Raw genomic sequence first — 27,403 nt, 5'->3', positions numbered from 1 at the left:
CCTTTTGACAGATCCGCATATGGCCCTGTACAGCTGTCACGACGAATGCGAGCCACAGCCGCCTTCTTCGACACCGCCCATCGTCTAGCCCTGTCGCTGGGCTCAAGCACGCCGAGACAGCGATTCCACTGAGCTGCCACAAATATGTTGGACCCACCCTGATGTCGTGACGGAGTGACCTGTCATATCTTGGTCAGACCTCTTTGTACAATTGTTGTCTGACACTGGCTAATATCCTATGAGCGCGCCATATGGAAGCTTCGTTGAAGGGGATGTGTTGTCGGACATTCACGAGTGGGAGTCATTTCCCCTCTGCGTCTCTTCATCGTTCAACAGTGATGACCAATACTTTGATATCAACTTTCTTGACGACCACGAATCGTTCCAACAGTGTGAGACTTCTGCAGAAGTTGGCTCATCCGCCTGGTGGTTGATACCAAGTTCGCAAACCTCTTACCACGCGGACACACGCATCTATGCCGACGACGATTGGTCTTCGCTGTCGCCACCAACTGGAAGCACAAGCTGGCCGATAGTTTCAGACGAGGCAAGGTGCGGTTCGACTACTAGCGTACACTGCCGCTATACTCCTCTGGTGGCTTCGCCAAGTCACGATACCTATGGCTTGCCAGAAGTAGCATCGGAGCCACCACTGCTAGCCAATACCGATGTCCCCGAACTCCTGGCACTCTTCCCGACCCACGCTCAAGTACGAACAGGCCCGCTGCCTGGGGCATACATCATCAGGAGACAGAGTGTACGGCACACTGATGATTTATACACAGCCACGTGGATCAGGGGCGAGGGCGTGGACCGAGAGGGATGGTGTGCATACTGCTCGTCCTGGCACAGACTGAAGGACTCGACTTATTGGGTAGGGTCAGTCACATTCTGAACAATGTCTGTCAACGCTAATCCATAAAGTATCATCTGCAGTACACGCACGGCATCTGTCAAAACACTGGACGGCCCTTCGAGTCTCCTCGCGGACTACGTCAGTCTCGACGAGCTAATGACTGCGACGCTTACTGTGGACAATGCTGTCAATGGATCAATGTTGGTCGACCGACTCGATGTCGCACAGCCTGGTATCGCCATGCATACAAATGCCAGAGCCGGTCGACTGGGTCAATACGCTTGTCTCGCACACCTAGTAGACGATCTGCTAGGGCTTGGGAAGTGAAGCAGAATGCGCAACCATAGCACTCTGTGCCAGTTCAGGGTGCGAGTATCACGATCAAGTAGCCTTCTGCTGAGATGGAATACTGGAGGTAATAGGAGAATCGTAACAAGCTTCCGCTCCACAAGTAACGGTTGCGGTTTGTTGATAGCACTTGTTTTATTGATTGAACAGTGATACCTTTTGAGCGACGTATGAGATAGCATCAGTATGATCGAGGTAGTTGGCGTTTAGGTCGAGCCCATAATTAGTTGGAATCTACTTCCATGTCATTCGAGCTAGTACAACACAGATGTGATACGAGATGCTTCTATCCGCATCTCCCACAGTGGTGTGAGCTTTTATTGGACAGGACAGAGGAGAGGGAAGGTGCTGTGCTTTGGGTGCAACCTAATCCTTGATATCTGTTCGACTTATCGATGCATCTATTCCGGAAATAGGGAGCGCAGAATATTGTAGGGGCTGCATGAATCTCTCAAATGTTTGTGACTGTGAGTGATGTACCGCTAGCCGAAAATCCATTTCTGGGTCGCCGATCTCCAAGCCACAACAGCCAGAGCTTCTTCTTCTTCACTTCATCCACGATGAGCCAAAGCATACATGTAACCAAAGAAAACACTTCGTTCTTCTTCCCTCAAAGCTACTTGGGGACGAAGGCGGCCTGTCACTGTTATCATAGAGATCGAACCAGATTGATCACGCTTGCTGCATCTCGAAAGATACCTAAAAATCTGTCATGGCGGACTGAATTGCGCGTGCCGGGACATATCACGTCAAGATATCGAATGGGAGAGGTGCTTCCCTAAAATCTGCCAACTATCAAGATGCGCTTATTGAATACCTCTACGCTAGAATTCCGGGAATTCGTTGATCCTCCGCCTTATGTGATCCTGTCACATCGATGGGGAGATGACGAGGTTTCATATGAGGAGTTCGTACTGACTCGGAGGCCTTTTGAACAGCTTCCGCCATATCTGTCTGACGAAGTCACCGAGATACGAGAACGGAAGGGCTACAAGAAGATTCTGGACTATGCAGCGAGAGCAGCCAATCCTTTGCCGAGCGAAGATGACTACTGGCTTTATCGGAAACTACGATGGAAGAACTCCTTCAGATTTGACTGGTGCTGGATCGATACGTGCTGCATTGACAAGAAGAGCAGTGCCGAATTGTCCGAAGCCATCAATTCCATGTGGCAATGGTACAGCAGTGCTAGCCTTTGCATAGTATATCTCGTCGACGTGACATTTTGCAGCAAAGATGAGACATACGAGCACTTGCTGGAGGCCAGTAAATGGTTCACGCGCTGCTGGACCTTACAGGAGCTACTCGCGCCACGAACGCTACTCTTCTATACCGATTCTTGGACAGCCTTTCTGGTGGCGCATGGAACTCACGTACGATGGATCAGAACAGGCCATGATGCTCACCAGGCTCTTCAAGATGCAGCCGGCATACCTTCGGAATGCATTGATTATGGGACTACCATGACATACTCGATCGCCCAGAAGATGAGCTGGGCTGCGAATCGACAAGCGACCAGACTCGAGGACGTTGCATATAGTCTTCTTGGCTTACTAAATATCAATATGCCCCTTTTGTATGGTGAAGGGTCTAGAGCATTTACACGGCTACAAAATGAGTTGTTGCGATCCGATTATGATGATTCCATCTTCGCATGGCATTTCCTCGACCAAACCAGATTGGCCACCTTGTGTGAAGATCACCAATGTCATTCACAAAGCCTCCTGGCCTCAAGCCCGGATCTGTTTCAGGGCTGTGGTGCGGTGCAAAGAGGTCAGTCATCTGAGCACGAATTCTACGTGAGTAACAGTGTTGTCCACATGGAGCTCAGGGCACCGGCGCAGCGTCTTGTCAGAACCTCCTACCGCAGCCTATATGACACTTCCAAGACGTCTCTATACTTCATAAAGCTAGCTTGCCGTGACTTACGGCCGGTGGAGGGTCGTGAATCGGGAAATGATATTGCTTGCAGGATCGTGGTCCTCGCAGACGAGCGGGAGCCGCCAATTGCAACGAAGGTCATTAGAAGACGTATTGCCTGCTGCGCCCGACCTGCTTGGACCAACGACGATCTGGACAAACTACAATGGAAGCAAGATCGAGGGACGAATGTCCATAGATTTGATGTTCCGATTGCTACAGAACGCAGACAAGGACAAGGACGAATTCGCGAGCAGAGGACGAGACACACTTCCACTCGAGTGGATGCTGCAGAGAAGTCATTGACCCAGGAAGAAACGCCCTGTGATACCTCCACTTTCCAAGTGAACGTACAGCATGTGATTTAGCTCTGCACCAGCGCAGATCAATGCTGGACCATGACCGCGGGAGGAGTAGACTAGGAATCATCTGCATGTTTTAGTCCGATATGTCAGGTAAGACTATCTGCTCAACTCTCCAGACGGACTAAGCGGCTAGAGGGCTTTGAATCAGTCATGTACCGCGAATATAGGCCGAGCAACCAGATGGTTCTGGGGCTTGTCGTCGTGGGAAAGGTGGGATGGATGTGGGGATTTTCCCTGCCTCCGCATCAGCCGGCAGTTCTTTCTTTGCCAAACAATAACAATGCCATCTGAATGCGTGTGGTGAAGAGCGGTTGTGCAAGAAACAGATCTTTCGACCGCCTCGTAACAGCTTCTCTCCAACCGAACATGCACTTCACGAACTGTACACGTATATATAGTAGGCATCGCGATGTCGTCGTTAATGGCTGTTCTCCAGCTCGATCGTCTGGATTCCCGAGCTGCCGAGCGGCTGCAATCCGTCTCGACTCTGCACGTCAACTGCCGCGATTTCTCACACGATCGTGTTCTTCAACCTCAGATCCATTACCAGATAGGCGCAAGACCGGCAATTGGGAATGCAGACGGGACCAACAATATATGGTAAGGTAAGAATATCATCTGCTCTCGTCCACGAACCTCACCACTCTCCTCTCCCACCCTCTCTTCAACCCTCAAGACAACATCATTCAACATGTTGCTCAACGAGCTCTTTCTTATACTCCGCACTTACTGGCCTCTCCTCCTAGCCAGTGGTATAGTGATACACTATATCCGTAACAAGTACCATAATGGTCTGAACAAATACCCTGGACACCCATTAGCAGCGTACACGAACTGGTGGAGATTTTTCGACGCATTGGGTCGCAAAGCTGAGAAGACACATCTCGATCTCCACAAGAAGCATGGCGACATTGTACGACTGGGTCCCAATGTCCTATCTTTCGCCGACCCAAGAGCAATCAAGATTATATATGGCCTGAACAAGGGCATGGTGAAGTCGGATTTCTATCCGGTTCAGCAGGCAGTAGCAAAGGGACAAAGATTGCAGTCTCTGTTCAGCACTGTGGATGAGGACTACCATGCGAAGTACCGACGATGCATTAATAGCGCTTTCGCCATGTCCTCGCTTGTCGGGTACGAGCCGCTCGTGGACAGTACCACAGACGCCTTCATCGATCAGACTGAGCAGAGATACTCGAGCAATGGCCGAGTGTGCAACTTCGCGAAGTGGCTGCAGTGTAAGTCCTTACTTCCTCTGCAGCATCGAGCGATTTGTACTGACCACTATTGATCACAGTCTTCGCCTTTGATGTCGTCGGCGAATTGACCTGGAGCAAAAGAATAGGCTTTGTCGAGCGCGACGAAGACGTAGATGGTATCGTCAAATTCATCGGCGACTTCTTAAGCTACGCAGGTCCCATTGGCCAACAGCCTTTCCTCGACCTCCTCTTCGAAAAGAACCCAATCAAGCTCCAGCTGCAAAAGCTAGGCATAAGCAAATACATCTTCCCCGTCACCCGCTTCGCGAATGCACAGTCCGCGACGCGAGAAGCAGAGATGGCGAAGATAAGAGAGACTGGTATCGTCAACCAGCCCGACGGCCGTGGTATCGATCTTCTCACCAAGTTCAACCTGGCTCAACGCGATCACCCCGAATTCATGACAGATCGACAAGTCCTCGCCTCTTGCACGAGTATGATCTTCGCTGGCTCGGAAACTACGGCTATCAGTTTGAGCAGTATCTTCTATAATCTCGTCAAGCATCCAAGAGTCTACAAGAAGCTGATGGAAGAACTGGATGAAGCGGCAATGAACGGTATCATTACCGAACGAGAACGCAGTAAAGTCAGCTGGGCCGAAGCACAGAAACTGCCATACCTTGACGCCGTGATCCAGGAGTCGTTCCGCGTACATCCTGCTGCAGGTTTAATACTCGAACGTATTGTCCCGCCACAAGGTATGGAGATCCTGGGCGAGCACATACCCGGTGGCACGATCGTCGGCTGCAACGCCTGGGTTCTGCATCGCCGTCCCGAGATCTTTGGCAACGATGTGGATGTCTTCCGACCGGAGAGATGGTTGGAAGCGAAACCAGATCGACTGAAGGAGATGAAAGCTACTATGTTCCAGTTCGGCGCTGGAGCGCGGACATGTATTGGGAAGAACATCTCGCTGCTGGAGATCTACAAGCTCGTGCCTACGTTCTTGCGGAACTTTGAGGTCGAATTGGAGAAGCCGGAGGCTGAGTGGAAGCTGCATAATGCGTGGTTCGTGAGGCAGTTGGATTTCAATACTGTGTTTAAGAAGCGATCGGTACCGCTAGCTGCATGAGTGAGATAGATCATGATGATGAGCTTAATAAAAGCAAGCAGAGTGAAGCAATGAATTGTACAGACCGCATCGCCCGCTTATACTCCGCCTTGACACACGAGCGAAGAGCATTCGTCAAGGTACTGAAGTCGTGATCGAGGACCGAAGCATACTGACGACACTATCACCTTGATACCATATGTAGACATGCTGTGCTAGAAACCCACAATCTTCATCCATCCAACACCTTGCTAAGCCCAGTCAAAGTACAAGTTCTTCATCTTACATCTCACAATCTCACCCTTCCGTCCTCCGCTCGTCCCCCAAACCATCTACCCAGCCCGTTACCGCTATTCTGGTCTCGCTGATCATTCTGCATCCACTTGGGCGCCTTGAAAGCACTTCCAACATTCCTGACCCACTCCGGTCTATCCGTCGATTCGAATGTATTCTTCACGCGCTCAGCAAAATCCTGATAGAAAGCTCTCGGTTCATCATCCTCGGGCCCTTCTTCACGGTTCGTTATACTGTTGAATTGCCGATTTGCTTCTTGCACGTGCGTGGCTAGCAGGGGCTCCTGCTGCTGAGCTCTGGTGCTGCGACTACCGATTGGTGGTGTGTATATGCCTGCTGTCGCGGCAGTCGCAGCCGCGGATGCAACTGGACGACCACGATCGAAGTCGAGCGAGCTTCTATCCTGATTCGTGAGGCCAACCGTGGATGCTTCTCCACGAGATTGGATTTCCCTGTCGATTAGTGCCTTGCCTTCGCGCCACCCACCAGTGCCGAAGCCAGACACGTTCTCCTCGCTTTCGTCCTCCAGGACGCCGAAGCCGACCACGCTCTTCAAGCGACCATACACGTTGAACAAGCTCGCAAGCACGGGTACAAGCAGAAAGCATGGGAAGAATGCCGAGAAGCCAGAGCCGAGTGGTGTAAGATTGATGAGCTTGCCGAGGAACTGGTAGAATGCGGTGCCTTTGTACACTGTTTCTGGCAGCATCGTTATGAAGTTGAAAGACAGTGGGACCGTGAGCTTAGCGACTTGCAAGCTGTACCAGCATGCGCTCTCGGCATACGTCTGCCGTTTGACCAAAGCTCGATTGCCCCAGACTTTGACGTCGGAGATGGCGTACAGTGCGCAGGTGTCCATATATAGTAGCCATGCTGCTGCTATCAGTTGACCCGCGGCACCGACCTTGCTGCCATCGGAGTTTATATGGTGAACCACGGTCAAGCCGATGATGGACACTTTTGGCGCGAAAGAGCTCACGACCTCGCTGAATACCACCATTATGCTTGCTGCCGCGAAGAATATGGACGCGCCGATGCGCAGGTATGGTATGATGTTCATATGAAGCTGATATCGCATGGAGGGCGTCAAGAAACTCAGACGCTCTAGCAGGCCTCTTGATCCTGGTCTCTCGCGGCCGAAGTCCAGCTTGCGGGTGTTGGCGGCGTCCAATATGGTCTGCGCATCTTGCGCGCCTTGACACAGATGACTCCACTCGTCTATGAATCGTGCTTTCTTATGCCGTGCTCGTTTCAGCTTGCGTGTGATGTCAGCCAAGTAGCTCTCCGTGAGCACAGCTGGAATCCGAGCGTTCGTCGCCCTCACTGCTGCAGTAACGCCAAGCCTCGCGTCTGGTATCAATGTCGTGTCCGCGAGTTCGTCGATCCACTCTTGCAAATCCGCGCTTGTGCCGTACTTCCGCTGCTTGAGCTGCCAAACAGTATTCTCCAGCTCTTCAAGTTCGTCCACAGCCTCATCCAACTTATCCTTGAGCTTCGGCGCCAGTCCTTGCAGCCGCCGCAGTCTAACGCTCACGCTGGCGTTCTTGAACAGTCTTCTGGGTAGCGCGACCAAGCCGTGTCCCATCAGTCCCATTGCCAATACCAAACCCCAAGCATACGCAAGCGCCATGACCAACCCCTTGATACTAGCCGCATGGAAGCCATTCTGCAGGATGAAATACACAAGTCCTGCTATTCCCGTCCCCAGCGTAATCAATTGATATCGCGCATTACTCCTCAGCGAGTGCAGCATGCGACTCCGGAATTCGCGGAAGCCCGAATCACAATACTCTCCTAACAGCGGTAGCACAAACCATGTTAGACAGAATGTGAGCCAGTATGTGATGCGCCAGGTGACGAGCACCACTGCTTCAGGCAGCCATACGCCTCTTGACGGTCCATCATCTGAGTCGGTCGAGGAGGCTAGGTCGATAGGTACCAGGAGGATGATGCTACAGGGTAGAGCCAAGGCGAGGAAGACTGGTACGAGGAGGTAGGAAGGAGTCGTGCGTGAGGGAAGATAATGTCGCAAGAGTAGTAAGACCAGTATTGATATCACCAGCAGCGAGACTACGGCAAAGATGTTTGAGCCGATCGAACTGGTTCCCGAGGATATGCTTGTGTCCATCGCGATCCCGTATTCAGTGTTGCTGTGATGGTTGCTACAGCTATTACTTCGCGTCTCATGAGACCAAATTCCAGCAGCCTACAGGCGCATGTGAAAGTGAGTGAAGGTGTCTCTTAGGGCTGCGCACGAGACAACAATGACGACGCCACTCGGATCAAACGGTGCCGAAGTTGCCGAATTACTTTCGTCGACTCTGAATCTCATCTTCCCTTGACCGTCCATCGGAGCAACTATTTATCTATGTAGTGAAGTACTGCTCTACTGAGCACCTTCCATGTTCAGCATGAGGAGTGTATGATATCTGACCTAACATTGGCTCGAAAGTGGTTGCCTTGCAAACCAGCTGAAGAGCGGCTGATCTCGCACCCGTGCCACCTGCGCAACAGTTGAGCTGAGGGACCGTGATTAAACCTGATGTGTCGTGTGTCCTTGACCCATAGCACTTATCAAAAAGTAGGCATATTGAGAAGAACACAACAAACTCTGAACCTCCCGGCATTCGGCCAACATGCCGTCAGCAGCAAACGCGAACGATACGCCCGCACCCGTGTTGTACTACAGTCAGCACAACACCGAACAAGCGACCAGTATAATCTTCATCCAAGGCGCCGGCGGCGACGGACAGGACTGGTTACCAATAGCAAAACTCATGCCCAACTACCACACAATCCTCCCAGATCTTCCAGCTCACGGCAAGTCTTTCGACATCAAGCCCTTCAGCAAAGAACTTTCCGCGCGACTTCTTGCCGAGCTCATAAGCAAGCATGCTCACAGTGGCAAAGCCCATGTCATAGGACTCAGTCTAGGCGCTTTCGTGGCAGTGGAGCTCGCAACGGCATACCCTGACGTGGTGCTGGGCATGTTTATCTCGGGATTGAAATGCTTACCCCCAAATCTTGCTACTGGTTTCGGTTCTTACGTCGCCTTCGCAATGGGCAGACTTGAAAGTGTCGTCCCGATATCTGTCATCCGTTGGCTGATGGACGGTGCTGAAATTCGAGACCCGCATCCTGAGCAATCACATCCCGAGCGTACCCGGGCGATAATGCTAGCTATCTCACGACCTGAGCATGTACTACCATGGCCTGCGAGGACGTGTATTATTGCGGCGGGCAAGGCGGGGATTCTGCCAACTTCTGATACGCCGGCTGATGCTATAATGTTCCGAGATGCTGGAAGAAAGGGCAATGCTGAGACGATTGCGTATACGCATGCACTCATGCGGCATCCGTGGAATGTACAGGATCCGGGGCTGTTTGCGAAGGCTGCCTCGTGTTGGTTTGAACGAAGGCCATTGCCGGAGGGCTTTGTAGAAATGTGATGATTTCAGTATAGATGAACTCCAAACTTGCTCCGTCGCAGATCGTATACATAGCCCTCATCAGTGTGTGGTTGCTGATCAGAAACACCGGAAGTTGCATTCGCGCGGACCATAATGCCTTGCTGACGCCGATGCTACACTCTGGGACGCTGTGGGGCTGTTACGGCCGTCTTCAATCTTCTCACCTTTGTCTCGTGACTTCATCGCACCTCACTTGACATCCCATTATGTCAAGACTTGTGGCCGAGACGGCGAATAGTGGTCTATACGATCAGAATCGTCATCGTATAACATACAGCGCGATGAGCTATGCGTTGGGTCACGTTTGCTTGCCACCGTGAAGATGCGGTCAACCTACTCAACGTCACTTCATCACATCTCATCCTTACAACCTTGCGAGGACTCATCTCGCACTGCGACCACTGTATACACATAGCCTATTACTGCTGCTATGGCGGCTGAGCCCATACTGGCTTCCTCCATCTGGCTGGCCGAGGATCATTCTCTACCATCGAGGCCCAAGGACCAGAGACTAGCCACAGGACTCCACAAGCTAGATGAAGCACTCGATGGCGGTCTTCCGTACGGATGTGTGAACTGCATCTCCACAGAAAACGGATGTGATTCCACCCAGATCTCACATCATGCTCTTGTGTCCCATCTTACGAGTAGCGCCACCGCAACAGCCACGGTCATCGACAGCACGTTGTCCTTCGACCTGCGCAAACTGCACGGCCGCCTCAAACGTACTCTACAGAAAGGCGCTGGGGATGCTGATGCTGCTATGGACGTGCTGCACCGGCTGAAGATCATGAAAGTCTTTGACTTTGTTGGCCTGACTGAGGCTGTCAGCGAGGTCAGGGAAGTCCTTGATACTCACGCACGAAGCATGAATTCATCTCAAGCACGCGCCGTCGCCCCAAGAGGCACGATCGGAGATAGCCAAGATGAAGAGGAAGAAGAAATGATGGACGTGCTTGTACCACTACAACCGGATCGTGAGAAGAAGAGTGACCCATGCTTAGGTCTTCTGCTCATAGATAACATAGCTCAATTGGCAACGCCACTACTCAAGAACAATCACGTGCAAGGGCAAGCACTTCTGACCAACTTCATGCGCTCGCTCTCGCACAGTACAAAAGCGTACGACCTCTGCACGCTTCTCATCAACGGCACGACAAGCTACGCACAGTCGAAGGAGGAGACTCCAAGCATTTTCACCTCCTGCTTGTCGCGGCCTGCTCTTGGTCGAACTTTCGGCTACGGATTGGACACGCATCTTCTGATGCACGCAGTGCCCAAGACGGGAGCTGATGCACGAGCAGTGTATGGAGGAAAGTCTGGAGGGCGGAACGACCGGCCAATTGGGATGGCTAACGTGCTGGAAGTCTTGCAAGATCGCTCGGGTGGCTGTGTCGGTCGGTGGGTCGCCTTCACAGTCAACGAAGATGAAAACGTTGTAGAGATGTGATGGTGCGGAAGAAGGACCAATGTCTTGCTCTCTAGGAGGGACCAAGAAATATATTGATTCCGACTCTGTGTACTGCCACGCTATGCCCGAGATAACCCGTCTAAGTCTACCAGGCCATCCGAGACGACCTAAAGCAAGATACTAGCAGCGAGACCAAGGATAGTAAGCACGACGAAAGTGTCCGCTCCAAGGTAGTCCGCACCACTTTCGCTAGCAGTACCGGCAGTGTTGTTGCCACCAGCGGTACTGTTGTTATCGCTCTGAGCACCTCCTCCCCTGCCTCCACTACCACCGGTTGTACCATTAGCTGGACTCTCGGACACAGTCACGCCATTACTCAAATCTGGCTCCGTCTCGCTTGGTGTTCCGGCCCATTGGCTCGTCTCCCCTGGAACAAGTCCAGGTCCAGTACCGGCACCATCAGTGATATACTGTCGCGCATCTTCCGGGATAACAGGAAGGTTAACCGTATCGACGTCCCACTCATCGCTAGTTGGTGGGCACTCTGGTGGACTGGTATCCGTGCGTGCGCCGCCATCACCAGAAGGATTTGGTGTGCGCTCATAAGCCTGCTGCAAACGATCGAAGTCGTCATTTGGAACAACCTCGCCATTGGAGTTGACTTCGACCAACCCGTAGCCGTTTGGCTCGAAGGTATACTCGTATGCCAGACCACCGGAGTATACGCTGGTCATGTTCTCCGAATAGAGTACCTCGATCTCGTTCCACGCCCTGGTACCAGTAATGCAGCCGAACTCCGACAAGAAGATGGGTAGGCTGTAATCGCTGTACGTCTGCACCTTTACGTTCCAGCCCGACTCCGTGAAAGAGCTTGGATCGCACCACGAGTAGTCGTTGAACGCGAAGAAATCAGCTCGTGCCATCTCGTCCTCCCCGCAAGCAAAGTATAGTGCTTGCGGCTCGATGTTTTCTGCCACATCAGCAGCCGAATAGCCGACTGGAATCTGACGATCTGCTTGTGCGGCGATGTACTGCTTCATGTCTCGGGTGACGGCCTTGATATATGGTGCTGCATTGGTGTTGTTGCGAGCATTGATAACTTCGTTGCCAGAGAAGAAGAGGAGGAGATTGTCTGGCTTCGTCAGCAATATACTTGGCAAGACTCTCCATCGTCAGTACATACTATAGCCAGCGAAGGCGTCGACAGTGGCAAAGACCGACTGCATATACACATTGTTGTAGCTCGCATGCAACGACGCCAGACTCTCTCGATTCAACGAGTATCCTGGTGTGTTTGCGTCCAGCGCCAGATAGATGCCAGCCTCATCTAGCATCTGCATGGCTTCGTCGTGGTTCTGACTGTTATCGATGGTGTATATACGGATGGTATTGATGCCCAGGTTCCTGAATTGCTCCACATCTCTGCGAAGGCTGCCCATGTCGAGCAGCGGATCCGCTGCGTTGGCAGCGCCACCAGGTTGATATGCTACGCCGCGCATGTAGAAACGTTCATTGCCATTGTAGAAGGCATTGCCTTGGGTTGTGATCTGTTTACGGAGTCAGTCCATTCGAAAGCAGTGTCTCGTCGCTTCTGAACTCTGTGATCGTACAGGCGGTAGGCTACCTTGCTGTCGCTTGACAACTTGCGCCAATGTGCTAGTGGCGAGAAGACTATATGCTGCAATTGCTGGTGGTAATATCGACTTCATGTTGTGTTATCGATCCAAGCGAAAGTGAAGTCAGAGAAGATGATCGTTGGGAGCAGGGAAGAAGGAGGTCGAGATCGATGCGGATCAGGAGCAGACATAGACCACCATATTTATTCGTCACATTACTTTGGTTGAAGTGAGGTCCGTGGCGCAGGAGGTTGCCAGTGTATCAACCAAGCACCAAGCATTGGCGGACGCGGAATCGCCCAGACGCCGCGGACACATCATTAGCATGGCACGCCAAAGTTTCACCTGCCTTTCGGCACTACCATTCCTGTTGCAATGGACATCTTGAGATTGTTGTGATAATATGTTGTGTGCTGACAATATTAGACCTTTGCACTACGTGATATGCTAGCTGATTAATACGTCCGTGCATCGCCAAGAGCTGTCGTGGATATGGGTCTTTGGTCTCTTGGTTGCTATGCGCTGACTATAAAATAGATCGAATGATCGAGCATTTCGGATAGCAGGTGGATCATTTGGCCATTCATGTGCTGTACTGGGCAAGATAAGATGGTAGCCATTCTTCTGTGCCATCTTCGAAAGCACGTTTCGCCGGTGTCTGCGTGGAGGTCAGAGCTTAGCAGCTCGTCATGGCGTGAAGAGATGTTCAGGACTTACGTGATCCATGTTGCCATGTGTTCCCTCAAAGCGGCACTCCGGATTGTCGCAGGCATGACCATATTTACAGTGATGACCCAGGAAGCAGTTGAAGTTCCGGCAGTAACTTTTCTGAGTGCAGGCAAGCGACCGGGCTTTGTGCTTCAGCACAAGTAACTCTCCTGGTGATAATTTCTCTCCGTGATGATAGTCGCAGTACTCGCCGCTCTTACATTTGCCGACGAGATGGTAATTGTTACAAATATTGCCAGTTAACTTGACCTTATCTGCAAAGCGCTGGTAAGCTTTGGAGTCTTGCTCAGGCAATGGCAAGTCGAGACGTTCATCATGAGCATTGAGCATGAGGTTTTTCCTTGTTGGCGTCTTTTTTGGAGCGATATCGATTGACTTGGATGGTGCGCCAGTCTTCCCAATGGTCGCCCAGGAACTAGAAGATCTCCAATTATCCGCTGATGGGCCAGGACTTGGGCTAGGACTCGTGCGAGCTGCTGGTGAGAACGGAGCAGCGCTTGTATTGGTGCCAGTCCGAGGCGGTAGGGCTGCTTGAAAGCTGGAAGTGACTCCGGAGGACCTGACTGGCAATTCATCTGGGCGGAAGACACGAGGAAATTTAGTTGTGCGGAGACCGAGCTGTCGAAAGCCAGGGGTAGGAGTCATCGTCTCGATCAGCGTCAAGCGTGCCGATATAATGGGGTCCAGCCGATACGGCTCCAATACAGGTCTGTGTACCAATGGGTCAGCATCAGATGGCTACGCAGCTCGACACCTCGCCACTCGACCTACAAGTAGCCATTGTCGTGCATTGGCCCGAACCAAATGTGCTTACACTGGTTGTTAGGCAAGAAGAGACGTAGGGTCTCGCGGATCTTATGGTCGGCGCGCTCCTTGCCGCTACCAACATCAATGAAGTTGAATAAAGGTTGAGCTAGACTAAAAGCTCGGGCGAAAGCTACGAGATCGTTGTGGCTGCTGATCACGCCGCAGGATTGGAGCTTGTTGCCTAGACCCTGCATGTTAAGTGCAATATGGACGAGGATGCTCCAGTCAGCCGTGTTGCTATCCGGATACATAGACTTGAGTTCATTGCGTAGTCCAGTGTAGAGTTGATGAGCAGCATCTGCACCACCTTCTTTGCCCTGAGCAAGCAGATAGTCTTGAAACTGCGCTTTGGTCAGTATGAGCGTCAGTCTGATATGAGGGAGGCTACATACATACTACAGCCCCATCGCCATCCAATATAGCCAAAGCAAAATTGCTCGATCCAGAAGCTTGCTTTTGTTCCGACAACTCGAGCTGGGAGCGCTTAGCGTCCCTCTGATACTTACGCCGGCTTTCGACTTCGTTGTTGTAATCTTCGCACTTCTCGGTGTATTGAATCTTTAGTTTTTCGTAGGCTGCTAAGAGTTCGCTGACCATGGTATCGCGCTCAGCATCTGACTGGCGGAAACCATCCAGTCTCACGGCGTAGTCAGTGGTTGAAGCCATATGTCCATTCATCATGACAGAATCCGATATAGACAGTATGTTTCTTGCAGCGGGTCCCACAAGTGAGTGACGAATCGTTATTTCTGTTTGCAACGAAAGTCGAAGTCGATTTATGTAGGCTATCGCGGTGTAGCCGCTCTTCGTCGCGTGTATACATACGCTAATGCACGCTAAAGTGCAAGTCACGTGTCCACCAACCAGTTACAGACTAGATTGATCATACTGGTCATGTCACCGTCGTTCACCTAGCACATATGTATTCCAGAGACTACGAATCATGAACGGAAGGCGTGACCATAGGCATATCACAAATGGACCTATGTCTAGCCTAGAATCAAAGTATTCACAACACAGGCTTCGAGTTGCATCAATTACCTCACTCAAGCCTTCATACTCTTCAAGAAGCCATCGAGGTTGAACTCCTCCTCGTACTGTTTCTCATCCCAAAGCTCACTCAACTCGTCCAAGATGCCCTTCTTCCCCTTCTCCTTCACATTGCCCTCAGCATCAACAGCATTACTCTCATCCACCGTCTCGCCCTCGCCTTTGCCATCAGGGATTGCGAGATTCGGGTCAGTCTCCCCTAGATTGAACAGATCCAGGATCTGGTCCGTTTCCATGGTGCCGAGTCCAGCGTTCTGCTGGTTGACAACTGTACTCGCAACGTCGATCTTGAAGCGCTGGAGAGACAGGATCTTCTCTTCGAGCGTGCCGCGTGTGACGAGACGGTAGACATTGACGACCTTCTTCTGTCCGATTCGATGGGCGCGATCCATGGCTTGGAGGTCTTTGGACGGATTCCAGTCGTGTTCGACGAAGATGACGGTATCTGCACCTGTAAGGTTGAGGCCAAGACCGCCGACGCTGGTCGTGAGGAGCAAACAGTCTATCGACGGGTCGGAATTGAAGCGGTTGACAATGTCCTGTCGCTTCGATGCTTCCACGGAGCCATCCAGGCGCGCGAACGTTGCCGATGGGAGGAGCTTCTTGAACACGGTCGACTCGACCATGTCCAGCATCTCTTTCATCTGACAGAAGATGAGTGCACGGTGTTGAGATACGGCTTCTTCGGCGGACGGGATGGCTGAGTCTGCCGTCTCAACACCAATGCCGCAATCGACCAGCAGATCGCGTAGGGCAGTGAGCTTGGGAGCATGTTTCGGGTCTTTCAAGCTCGAGCCGTCCTTGGCTAGCAGCGCCTGTGTGGCTGCGTACTGCTTGTGGCCTTCCTTCATGACCATGGCTGGCGAATTGCATAGCTTACGCATGTATTGCAAGGCTTGGAAGATATGCTGTTTGGCCTCCTTGTCACCACTACCAGCCATCTCCTGCAGCGATCGTGACTCTTTGCGCGTGAAGTCTTCGAAAAGCCGCTTCTGCAGATCGCTAAGATCACAGTAGTAGTTCTGCAAGATCTTCGGAGGCAGATCATTAAGCACTTCCTCCTTGAGGCGACGAAGCAGAAATGGCAGGACTTGCTTGTGCAAAGACTCAATGGCCAGAGCACCAGCCTCCTGCTCTTTGGAGGACGACTTGGCGAATCTGCTGGCAGCAATGGGCTTGGCAAAGCGATCCTGAAAGACCTTCTCTGTGCCTAAGAAGCCCGGCATGAGGAAGTCGAACAATGACCAAAGCTCAAGGACATTGTTCTGAATAGGCGTGCCCGACAGTATCAGACGATGGTTGCTTGGAAGACGCTTCACTGCAATCGTGACCTTGGCTTTCGGATTCTTGATCAAATGGCCCTCATCAAGCACGAGATAGTTCCAATTGATAGGTGAGAGTATGTCAACGTCGTTCCGAGAAATATCGTAAGACGTAATGACCACGTCAGCAGTAGCCAGCTGCGAACGAACCTTACCTCGCTCTCCAGGTGGCCCAGCGTAGGCGACAGCGTTCAAGAACGGAGCATATGTCCGTATCTCCTGCTTCCAGTGACCAGTCAATGTCGGAGGACAAATGATAAGCGACGGCAGCTTGCGGACGTCTTCGGCACCAGTCTTCGCAAACTCTTCGGCGCGGAGGTGATGATCGCTGGCAACCATACAAAGCGTCTGTAGAGTCTTGCCTAGACCCATGTCATCGCATAGGACGCCATGCAAGTGGTAGCGGTTGAGGAAAGCCAGCCAGTTGACGCCATCCTGCTGGTACGAGCGCAGCTCAGCCTTGATAGCTACAGGAATGGTGAAAGACTCGACCTTCTTCGGATCCAGCATTTGGGAGATGAACTTCCGCTCGCGCTCGCGGCCTTCAAGGAGACTCTGCGGCAAGCCTGGCGGGTCGGGAATACCTGCTTCCAAGGGCACGAGCTTGACCAAAGTAGCAAAAGCAGTGGTCGCAATCAGCCTGACGCCGCTGTCTGAGTCGCTCATGCGACCCAGGACTGGTACGAGAAGGAAGATTACGTATGGCAGGATACCGTCACCCATGACTTGAATGAGATGATAGATGCACTCGATGGCACCCTGTCGCTGCACAACATCGTGTGCGTTGTTGATAGACGGCAGCACCTTCTCGACCAGCATGGTGTAGCCTTGAACAGTGATGGTGCTACACACGCTGGCGAAGCACTTGGCAGCTGTGTAGCGTAGAACGGAGAGCTTGCTTTGCAGTGCGGTGGCGACGAAAGGTAGCAAGTCCAGAACCCATGTATGCAGTGCAAGATCGAGAGTAGCGATCAGGGCCCGCAGCGTTGATAGCGCATCAACAACCTCCTGGCCGAAAGGATTCTCGGGCTCCAGTATATCCGTTGGCAGGTCACCAGTAAAGCACTGGCGTATCGGCCCCTCAATGACATCTCGAAGCTTCGGCACCTTCACGAACACGTCAGGCCCAAAGGTGATGCACAGTTGCTCCAGAGCATCCTTGGCACCACGTCTGGTGACACGAGCCTGCCTCGCCTCTCGCTCATACTTCGCTGGGTCAGGTCGATCCTGGATATCCTCATCCTTCTGCAGGGACAGGATACCTGCCTCTCTGCTAGCATTAGGATAGAACTCCGGCGTCTCACCAGTCTCCATGCAGCAGAATTTGACAAGGTTGCCGACGACCTTCTCCACGATCTTGTGCCTACCGCTCTCAACGAGTTGAGCTATCAATCTGCTTGCGGCCGTCGCAGACCTGTGTTGAAGGTCGAAGTTGTCTTCTTCCTTGATGCTGTCCATGATGCCTTTGATCGTGAATTGAGGCTTCTTGGGCACCACGCGCAAAGCAACAAGTGCGGAAGCAGCAGAAGCTCTGATGCGTAGATCTGCCCGCGACTTGGCCTCTTTCGCGGTTGCTAAAGCAGTATCGGCGTCTGTCTTTGCGGCGTCTAGTGCCTCTGCTGAAGACATCCTCTGTATCGTCGATAAATTCTTGCGCAACCTCTCAAAGTCGTGGGTGAGGATCTTCTCGGCATCAGCGAGTGAGAAAGCATTCTTGCCGGCGTCTGGCTCTCCTTGACACACGACTGCCATGATCGGAAGCTTGGCTGGTGGTACATGTGCAGCTTCTTGGAAAGCGTTAAGAAGCTGCTGGCATTGCGCTCGGACGATCCGTAGATAGTTGGTGAGGTCCGTGTATGAAGATGGTCTGTCGTCCTCAACAAGAGCGCGCAGCTCAGTAGTCGCAGCTGTCGATAGGCCGGTCGAGATCTGTGTGACGGAAGCAAACCCTTCCAATGCCATCGCGGTGAAGATCTGTGTGGAGGCAAAAGACGATCGCAGACCAGGCAGCAATCTCGGATCATAGAATCCCGTCTGCTCCTCTGGTGACGACAGTGATATAGCCTTGCCCAATGCTCGGGTAGCGGCAATACGGGTCTTGACCATGACTTCTGTACCAACAAGGTCGACATCACCTTGCATTATGGCTGCGTCGATATTGTGCGATGTTGGGGTTGGCATCACTGGAGTGGTATCCTTCTTCTCGGCTTTTCGCCGCTTCTTCGCCGGCTCTGAACCATTCGTCTCGGAGGGGTGATGGGCTGACGCCAAAGGCGCATATGCTTGACCGGAAGGTTTTATGAACAAAGTCGCGTCCATCGGTATGGGGTTCCGACTAACACCGATCGGATGTATTGTCAAGCTTATGAGTGACGAAGCATGCGGATCGAACTCTTGCATGAATGCTGTTGGACTCCTGGCCGCCAAGTCATCCGAAAGCGCGTTCCAGACTTCGAGCGAGAGTTTACTGACGCCTTCATTGCGCTCCACGAGTAGATTCTGATACACGAGGCGGAGCGCCTTGCCCTTGATCCAGCCTTTTGTGTCTGCGCCCTCAATGCTCATGAAGGTGAGTAGAGCACGCAAGACCGCTGAACGTACGGATGTAATCGTATGGCGCAGGAAGGGGTATAGGCGTGGTACCAGCTCATCGAAAGACTGCTCAGGATCTACTGCTGCGTTCTTCTTCATGGCTTCCAACACTTCAGGAAAGCTGCAAAGCTTGGCAAGCAGATCCATGACAGACCCAGTACTTGCGCTTAGATCGTCGCTTAGACTCGACAGGCATTCCCACACAACACTAATGAGGTGGCTCAATTCGTCGGAGCGCACTTCAACGAGCTCCTTTGCTACAGGAATAAGTGTTGCAGCACTCACCGAGCGCACGTCATCGTCCATGTCGCCCAGACCTTTAACGACACATTCAAGAACGCCGTCCAGAAGTGAGCGGTCTTGGAAAAGCAGATCCGTGCGCACGGCGACAAGGTAGCGCATGCCGATCATGCCACCATGACATGCGTGCCATATGCGCCTTGAGACCTTGAGGTCTTTCTGCATGACAAGTCGGTACAGTATGCGATTAATATCGTGAACTGTGGCAGGCGGCAAATGTTGGAGAAGAGCACCCAGCACTTGACCAGCAGTCTCGCGAATCGGCGCCACGGCGTTGTCAGAGACATAGTCGGCGAATCGATCCAGCATGAAGACGCAGCATATACGACAAGCCAGATCATCCAACCACGCACGATTGAGCTGATCATTCCCCGATTGAGTTTGGTGCGCGTGGCGACCAGCACCAGCACCCTGCACACGCACAATCTCACGCAAGCCCATAGCTGCGCCGTGGCGTATCTCCCATTGCGGATCGAACAGATCGACGGTAAGAAACTCGCACAAACGCTCATATGGCCACTCGTTGCCTTCTTCCTCATCTTCTGCAAGCAGAGTTGACTTCTCCTGAGCCGGCACACCCTTGAACTCCGACACCATCTTTGATTCGTCATCGCCACCTTTGCGGTCGAGTGAGAAATAATCAGCGTTGCCATTCTCGCCAGGCTCAGCTTTAATCTCTGGTTTGACGTCGGCGTCAAGGGGTGTCTTTGTGTTACTGATGCTCTCGCGTCGAGAAGCAAAGTCGTACTTGAACTTTTTGTTGTCGCGTCTCAATTCTTCCTTGCGACGACGCTTGAGCATATTCAATTGTCGCTTGCTCATTTCACCACCTGATGGCGTAGGTGGAACATCGTCTGGTGACTTCATGGCATACTCGGCGTCCATTGAGGCGTTGTGTGACAGATCAGTGCTCAGCTTTGGCAGGGAGGGCACAGAGAAGGATGACGATCGGATTGCAATATCCTTCTCAGTAACCAGATCCTCCTCAATGTACTCGCCGCCAAGTCCAAGTCGAGAGGTCAGTGTCTTCTTCTGATGCGCTAGTCGTTGTACAGCATTAAGACCAGCCAGCTGGAAATCATACTGCTTCCCAGCACTGCCGAGAAGCTCTTTGCCATTGGTCAAGATAGCCTCCACGTCCAAGGTGGCCAGCTGAAGTTGCTCTGGAGACGAAGTGAGGTCCGATTCCTCCTTTTTGAGGGAGCCATTCGTATCGTCATCCTTGATGGTGTCCAGTGTTGCATCGGGATCATACTTCTCGGCATGTTCGACAATGCCGCCAATGGCTTTAGCGGCGGCTGTCCGAGTATCCCATGATGGTGATCGAAGGTACGGCACGACACGTGTCAGTAGGTTGAAGAGCTCGTCCGGATGGTTCTTCTGCACATCCGCAAGTTGTTGCGCAGCAGTATTACGAATGAGAGGTGTACTGCCGGTCTCCAGCAAAGTGACCAATCGATCTAATCTGTACCAGTGGTTAGCGAGACAACCTGAGGCATCAGATTTAAACGCTACTCACCGGGAATGTGCCATGGTCGCTGATAAATATCATAAGAAAACGACGCCGTGAAGTATGCAACTGATTAGTAGAGAGTATTCGAAAGATCGTATCTCATCGTATCGTATCGTACTAGCAACCCATCACTCCATTGTCGTTAGTGGTTGTGAAGTCTTGATGTCGAAGCGCTGGCCAATCAGAAGGTCGGGGCTACTGAGGGACGGACTTGCAACAGCTGGAAAAGCCGAAGGCGGATGCGGCACTCAGCTCACTTTTATGTTCTCGCGCGCAAAACGTGCAAAATACGCTAGCCGTCACTAGCGCGTAAATCCCCTGCAGTCGATCTTGCCGTTTGCTTGCTCGCTGCCACCCATAATTTTCGACAACACAACCAAACGGCAACGACAGCTGGCTGTCTTGCAGAGATTTTGTAGATTCGCTACTGCTGGCGCCGGCGCTACTCCGCCTTGAAATGATGATGTCGTCGCATATCTGACATAGATGTTCACGGGCATATCATCGGAGGCTGCCCTTGCACCTTCCCGCCAAGCCTTACGTACTCCTGAGCGCCATCCGACACTTTGCCTCATGCCTGCCTCATGCCAGCCTTGCGACATCTCCACATCATTCAAGTACAACTCTACCATACCGTCCGCGGGCAAGCGTTTGATGCTTCACGGTCAGGATCACTGGAACAAGACGAAAAGTGCTGCCGACGATCCTCGGACTCACCACGGCCTGGATTCACTGCCGCCACCTGGTCACCGTCACACACAACGCATGTTTCCGGAAAGAGTATCCATGCCGCCATACCAGGAAGACTGAGCCGTGACGAGAACAAAAACTCGCTCGCCTGGTCCTCATAGATGTCACATGAAAGGCCGTCGTGGTAACATGGAATCGTCGAAAGAATTATAGACACACCAAGGCATGTTACATTCGTCTCCCTCAACTCTCCTCCCTAGCACTACCTCTCGCCCACTCTCTCAAGATGTTCTTCCTCAATTTACCTGTACTAGTCTTGGGCAGTTCATCCAGCACCTCAACCTCTTTCGGCACCATGAATCGACTAATCCCACTTGTATTCTTAGCCCACTGAATGATTTCCTCGCCCTTCACCTGCCCTTTCCTACTTTCTTTCAGAGTCACAAATGCTTTCGGCGCTTCCCCCCATCTCTCATCCGCCACTCCTACGCAAGCCGCCTCCAGGATATCCGGGTGTGTCACGAGCATAGACTCGAGAGCCAAGGATGAGATGTTCTCTCCGCCAGATATGATGATATCCTTTGCTCTATCGAGAATCTTGATCGAACCATCTGGATGCCAGACTGCGAGATCACCTGTATGAGACACACCACCCGCGAAAAGCTTCCGTGTCGCTTCAGCATCTTTATAATATCCTCTGGCGCAGATATTACCCACGAACACAATTTCACCAATTTCTTTGCCGTCCTTGGCCACATCCACCACTCCATCAGACTCCCACTTCCCGGTATCGTCCTGCTTGGTTTTGATCACGCGAGCTGGGAGCGAAGTCACATGGCCATGCCCTTGACGAGCCATCCTGGCGTACTTCTCCTTCGTCTCAAGATCACGCCATTCGGGCATGTGATAGCCTTTGGTTATTGGACCGTAGGTCTCAGTCAGGCCGTACACATGCACAGGGCGGAGATTCAGGTTCTCCATCGTCTCGAAGAGATGTGCCGTTGGCGGGCTCGCAGCGACTGTCACTCTGACTGGCTCTGAAGAAGGAACAAACTTGGTCAGCTCACTTCATGCCCGGACGATTCAGATGCGGCAAAAAAACTCACCTGACAACTTCTCTGCATTCTTGTCTGCACATAGCAGAGTATTGACTGTCGGGGCCGCGTTGAAGTGGCTGATAGCCTCGTCCTTCAACAACCGCCAGATCTCTGGATACTCGATCTTACGAATCGTGTAATGCGTCCCCCTCACCGCCGTCACGGCCCACGGAAACGTCCAACCCATGGCATGAAACATGGGCAGCGTCCAAAGATAATGACACCGATCTGCCGTGGAGATATGCGAATTCAACCCACTCTCAATCACATTCGCGATCGCGGCCAGATAGCACGATCGAGGCGTGTACTCCACCCCCTTCGGATTTGCCGTCGTACCAGACGTATACGCCAACGCGATCAAAGAATCTTCATCCTGGACCGTCGTCTCCAATCCATCCCATCCTAGCCCACCATGCGCCGCATCATATTCCAACCCCTCCCTCACAGCATCCTCATACTGTCCTTCCTCTATCTCACTATCGCTGTCCACCAAGATCGGAACATGCGGGAACTTCTCCCTGAAGCCTTTGAGCAGGTGCTCGAATTCAAAGTCCACGAGTATACTGTCCACATCTGCGTGCTCGAAGATCCAACAGATATCCTCGGCTTTCAACCTGTAATTGATAGCCACATTTACTGCACCTGCTCCAGCGATCCCGAAGATCGCTTCGAGAAAGGCGGGAGTGTTGGTACACAGAATCCCCACCCTCTTCCATCCTTTCTCACGCACGAAGTATGCCAGACCAGCAGACCGTCTAGCTGTCTCGGCATAGCTTCTGCGGACTATGGTCCCGTTGGCGGTTTTATGGTAGATGGCTGGAGCATTGGGTTCGATCGCCGCGGCGCGGGGGAGGAAGACGGTCGGGGTGAGTTGATGGATGTGGTGGGTGTGGGCGTAGTCGTGGGAATGGTCGACTTTGCGCTTTGGTATTGAGGAGGAGGAGGAAGAGGAAGAGGAAGAAGGGATGAGTTGGGAGGCGAGGTTTGAGAGGCGGGTGAGGGCTGTTGACATGATTTCTGGTGGATGTGGTTGTTTGTTGTTCATGCGATTGTGGTTCCGTGGTTGGCTGGTTTGACGGATTAGGCAGTCCCAGTATGCACCCGGCTGGCGAATATCGCACGTTCTGGAGTGTCAACCCTAGTAATGGAAGTTCGACGTTCGATCGACAATGTGACGCTGGCTGATCAGCTACTAGTGGGAAGCAATCGGGCAGGAAACTCCTGTGAGCCTTGGATGATGCAGGCAAGAGACCTGAGACAACTCCCAGCTTTAACAACCCAAGACAATGGAATTCTCATGCAAGATACAGTAGCTCCCTCCCAGCGATCTGGTAATGCTGTAAGAACGGAGCAACGGAAGCTCTCATAGCTTCTCGCGCTCGTTGCATTCGGAGTAGTGTGGGGAAAGTCTGGCCGAGGTCGAGACGAAAGTTTATCGATTTGCTGCAAAAAGGACGTGCACCGGCTGGAAGGCACGTGAGGACGAACTTGTGAGAAGTGAAAGTGAATGCTTTATCTTAACGCAACGATACATGTATCACACCTGAGCATACCAAACCAGGACCGCTGCAAATATTTGTGGAACTGGTCGGCCAGAAAGACCAAAGGCGACTAATAGGCGATGAATGGGTGATGTAGTTGCTGAAAATCGCTAGATAATGCTGCTTACCCTCCGTACCATATCCAGTGATGCTCCCAAAAAAACACCCAACGCACCTGCATGCATGCATGAACGCTTCTCACACACACATCCATCCATCCATCCATCCACGCTTATCCTCCACCAGGATGTCGTACACGCGGAAGCGATACACGCCACACCACTCAAAGCTTCGCCCACGGACCCGTTCACCTCTTCACCATCCCATCCAACTCCGTCAACCACCCCTGCGTCTCCCGCACCAATTCCTTCCGCCTCGCCCTCGCCTCCCCATCCCCCTCCGTCTCCACCGCATCCAGCTTCAACAGCACCTGCGCCAAGATCGTCTCAGATAAACGCTTATGGTCGAATTCCCGCTTCGCCGGGTCCGAGGGAGGGGAGGCGAGGAATTGGCGCACGTCGGGCATGAATTCTAGGAGCTTGTCTCGGAGGGCGTCGATTTTACCTATGGCGGTTGTGGGGATGGGTTTGGGGGAGGGGGCGCGGGAGTGTTGGGCTGAGACGCCGGGTGGTTGGAGGCTTGGGGTGGAGGTTCCGCTGCCGCCTTGGAAGGTTTGTTCGCGTTTGTTCCGCCTTTTGCTCTTTTTGCCGCGGTTTCTTCGCCGCTTCGGCTCGCCGTCTGTTGCGCCGTCCTCGCCATCGACACCCTCGCCGTCTTCATCGTCGTCGTCGTCTTCGCTGCCGTCGGCTGAGGGCATGCTTTCGGCGATTGTGCAGAGGAGTTCTGATTCATGCCTCAACCCCTCTGATTTGGCTGTGCGAGTGTCGTCTTTGAGGTTCTTGCCACGGTGGAGGAGTTTGACTCTTCGGGGATCTACTGTGCCCATTTTCTTCGCTGCTGCGTCCCGTACTTGTCCTATCGTCAAGTCGCCCTTTTCGATACAGTATGCTGGGAAATGCACGGTGACATCTTTCCGCTTATTCCTCATGACTAGCGCATCTGTATCTCGAGGTGGACCGGTATATTGCACACCCGCTGATTCGCTATGTGGGGCCACTCCATCTGCGCCATGTTTCCGTAGATCCTCGGCGGTGATGTAGCTGAAATCCGCATCGCTGACTTTGGTGCCACCGGGGCCAGGAGGAGATCGCGTGAATGGGGAGAAGCGGCCAAGGTTATTGAAGCGCGAGGCCCAGGACATGGCGAGGAGGAGGAAGGTGCAGAGGGCGAGGAGGATGGATGTGTTCTCTAGACTTGTTCGAGAGGTGAGCAAGTCAGTGAGAAGTGTTACGACTGTATTCTCGCCTGGCTCGTTGTTTGCCGCAGTGGTGTCGGCGGTGGGGTTTGGAGTGAAGAAGTGCTCGATGGCGGCGAGGGCTGAGGTCAGATTCGCGCCGGTGGGGAGCAAGCTGGAGAGGTTGAGGGAAGCCACGTTGGCGATGGTGGAGTGTAGCTGTCGCGGCAGATTTGGTGTGTTGGTATGGAGAATGTGCAGCTTACGTCAATCTACTTTCTTCCACATACAGCATGATTTCGTCGCTGCGAGAAGGGTCTATCAGACTATCAGACTATCACGATGCCCCACCATCAGTCTAATCGAGCTAGTGTTACGGGTACACCCTTACCAGCCGAAGGCCGACATGTCCAAGAAGTAGTGCGATGAGGTATACGCGAAGTAATACATGAGGTGACGGACCATCTACCGCTAGACAGATATTGTAACTATACGCTCACTGGTGGCGACGATCGTCCGGCAAAAGTCCAAGGCGGAGAGTAACTCGAGGGTAGTTGACAGCGGTACTCAGCGTGCTGGGGCCATCTCTGTACGAAAAGTGATACGGCGCAACCTTAGTCCGCGCCGATGGTCTTGGCAGTGACCAGCACGAAATTCCACATCCTCAATTGTATGCGTGAAGTGGGCCAGCCAGCGACACCACAACTAACACAGCAGGGCCACCGACAACATGTCCACCTTCGAGCCCGTCATCGTCATCGGTACGAATAAATCCATTCCATTCCATTCCAATATCCCATACGAATGGGGAGGACCAAGAGATTATGGGTGGAGACGTGGGAGACATGAGAAACATTGGCTAACGTGGACATTCTTGCGAGTACAACAGATGGCAAAGGCCACCTCCTCGGTCGCCTCGCCAGCACCGTCGCCAAACAACTCCTCAACGGCCAGAAAATCGTCGTCGTCCGCTGCGAAGCCCTCAACATCTCCGGCGAGTTCTTCAGAGCTAAGCGTGCGTCTTAACCACCAAACACCCACCTCACCGCGAACCCATACTAATGCATCTTACAACGCAACAGTGAAGTACTCGGCCTTCATGCGCAAACAAACCCGCTACAACGCCACCCGCGGCGGCCCTTGGCACTACCGCTCCCCCTCCAAGATGTTCTGGCGCACCGTCCGCGGCATGATCCCCCACAAAACCGACCGTGGCGCCAAAGCCCTCGAGCGCCTGAAGGTCTTCGAGGGTGTACCGCCCCCTTACGACCGCAAGAAGAGGATGGTGGTGCCGCAGGCCCTGCGCGTGTTGAGGTTGAAGCCGGGCAGGAAGTACTGTACGGTGGGCAGACTGGGACATGAGTTTGGGTGGAAGTACAGGGATGTGGTTGCTAAGTATGTTGCATCCATGTGCGAGGGTGGTTGAAGTGTGGTGTGCTAATATGTGATTTGCAGGCTCGAGGAGAGGAGAAAAGTCAAGGGCCAGGCGTACTATGAGCGCAAGCGTGCGGTAAGGAAGACGCTGGCCGATGCCAAGCAGAATGCCACTGGTGAGGCTACCACGGAGCTCGAGCAATACGGCTACTAGATGTGTTGTTGCTGGTCAGTCGACAAGGCTAAGTATGAACGCTGGTGATATTGGTACCGGAACATGGTACTGACGCAGAAGGGCAAGGACGCGGTGGCGCAAAGGGACTGGTAGTTTCTGCACATGGCATGTTCTGCGGGTGTGCTACGAGGCTCAAGTAAAGTAGCGAGACGTTCTATGAAGCATGTTCAAAACCCCCTTCCACCATCAATCGTAATAAGCGCTTGCCTGGCACAAACATACGCACAAGCTGTCATCAAGCACTTGTTCTTCATAACCCACCCGCCGTG

General features: G+C 52.7%; 10 protein-coding genes across 10 annotated transcripts; 4 read left to right on the top strand and 6 right to left on the bottom strand.

The window, feature by feature from the left end:
- Positions 1–2,004: 2,004 nt before the first annotated feature.
- On the top strand, positions 2,005–3,492 carry LTS14_008223 (uncharacterized protein; the record flags this gene model as incomplete). Its single annotated transcript, XM_064840911.1, has 1 exon — positions 2,005–3,492. One exon carries the CDS (start codon positions 2,005–2,007, stop codon positions 3,490–3,492), a length of 1,488 nt encoding a protein of 495 aa, XP_064691548.1.
- Positions 3,493–4,180: 688 nt separating this feature from the next.
- Positions 4,181–5,820, top strand: LTS14_008222 (uncharacterized protein; the record flags this gene model as incomplete). The annotated part of the gene is made up of 2 exons (XM_064840910.1): positions 4,181–4,727; positions 4,787–5,820. The coding sequence occupies 2 exons, from the start codon at positions 4,181–4,183 to the stop codon at positions 5,818–5,820; spliced, it is 1,581 nt and encodes a 526-aa protein (XP_064691547.1).
- Positions 5,821–6,088: 268 nt separating this feature from the next.
- LTS14_008221 (uncharacterized protein) lies at positions 6,089–7,846 on the bottom strand (the record flags this gene model as incomplete). The annotated part of the gene is made up of 2 exons (XM_064840909.1): positions 6,089–7,649; positions 7,713–7,846. The coding sequence occupies 2 exons, from the start codon at positions 7,844–7,846 to the stop codon at positions 6,089–6,091; spliced, it is 1,695 nt and encodes a 564-aa protein (XP_064691546.1).
- Positions 7,847–8,729: 883 nt separating this feature from the next.
- LTS14_008220 (uncharacterized protein) lies at positions 8,730–11,013 on the top strand (the record flags this gene model as incomplete). Its single annotated transcript, XM_064840908.1, has 2 exons — positions 8,730–9,458; positions 9,979–11,013. The coding sequence occupies 2 exons, from the start codon at positions 8,730–8,732 to the stop codon at positions 11,011–11,013; spliced, it is 1,764 nt and encodes a 587-aa protein (XP_064691545.1).
- A 128-nt stretch (positions 11,014–11,141) lies between these two features.
- On the bottom strand, positions 11,142–12,473 carry LTS14_008219 (uncharacterized protein; the record flags this gene model as incomplete). The annotated part of the gene is made up of 2 exons (XM_064840907.1): positions 11,142–12,106; positions 12,158–12,473. 2 exons carry the CDS (start codon positions 12,471–12,473, stop codon positions 11,142–11,144), a joined length of 1,281 nt encoding a protein of 426 aa, XP_064691544.1.
- A 700-nt stretch (positions 12,474–13,173) lies between these two features.
- On the bottom strand, positions 13,174–14,804 carry LTS14_008218 (uncharacterized protein; the record flags this gene model as incomplete). Its single annotated transcript, XM_064840906.1, has 4 exons — positions 13,174–13,248; positions 13,308–14,028; positions 14,091–14,467; positions 14,523–14,804. The coding sequence occupies 4 exons, from the start codon at positions 14,802–14,804 to the stop codon at positions 13,174–13,176; spliced, it is 1,455 nt and encodes a 484-aa protein (XP_064691543.1).
- Positions 14,805–15,172: 368 nt separating this feature from the next.
- On the bottom strand, positions 15,173–20,923 carry MOT1 (TATA-binding protein-associated factor mot1; the record flags this gene model as incomplete). Its single annotated transcript, XM_064840905.1, has 2 exons — positions 15,173–20,855; positions 20,910–20,923. 2 exons carry the CDS (start codon positions 20,921–20,923, stop codon positions 15,173–15,175), a joined length of 5,697 nt encoding a protein of 1,898 aa, XP_064691542.1.
- Positions 20,924–21,836: 913 nt separating this feature from the next.
- Positions 21,837–23,702, bottom strand: LTS14_008216 (uncharacterized protein; the record flags this gene model as incomplete). The annotated part of the gene is made up of 2 exons (XM_064840904.1): positions 21,837–22,630; positions 22,700–23,702. The coding sequence occupies 2 exons, from the start codon at positions 23,700–23,702 to the stop codon at positions 21,837–21,839; spliced, it is 1,797 nt and encodes a 598-aa protein (XP_064691541.1).
- An 836-nt stretch (positions 23,703–24,538) lies between these two features.
- On the bottom strand, positions 24,539–25,820 carry LTS14_008215 (uncharacterized protein; the record flags this gene model as incomplete). Its single annotated transcript, XM_064840903.1, has 2 exons — positions 24,539–25,744; positions 25,812–25,820. The coding sequence occupies 2 exons, from the start codon at positions 25,818–25,820 to the stop codon at positions 24,539–24,541; spliced, it is 1,215 nt and encodes a 404-aa protein (XP_064691540.1).
- A 435-nt stretch (positions 25,821–26,255) lies between these two features.
- On the top strand, positions 26,256–27,113 carry RPL16A (60S ribosomal protein L16A; the record flags this gene model as incomplete). Its single annotated transcript, XM_064840902.1, has 4 exons — positions 26,256–26,286; positions 26,415–26,540; positions 26,608–26,920; positions 26,981–27,113. The coding sequence occupies 4 exons, from the start codon at positions 26,256–26,258 to the stop codon at positions 27,111–27,113; spliced, it is 603 nt and encodes a 200-aa protein (XP_064691539.1).
- Positions 27,114–27,403: the final 290 nt, after the last annotated feature.

Source organism: Recurvomyces mirabilis, assembly GCF_035927965.1.
Source record: "Recurvomyces mirabilis strain CCFEE 5264 chromosome Unknown scaffold_24, whole genome shotgun sequence".
NCBI classification, from domain to species: Eukaryota; Fungi; Ascomycota; class Dothideomycetes; order Mycosphaerellales; family Teratosphaeriaceae; genus Recurvomyces; species Recurvomyces mirabilis.
The sequence above is the reverse complement of the archived record's forward strand: the minus strand, read 5'-3'. Positions and strand labels throughout refer to the sequence as shown.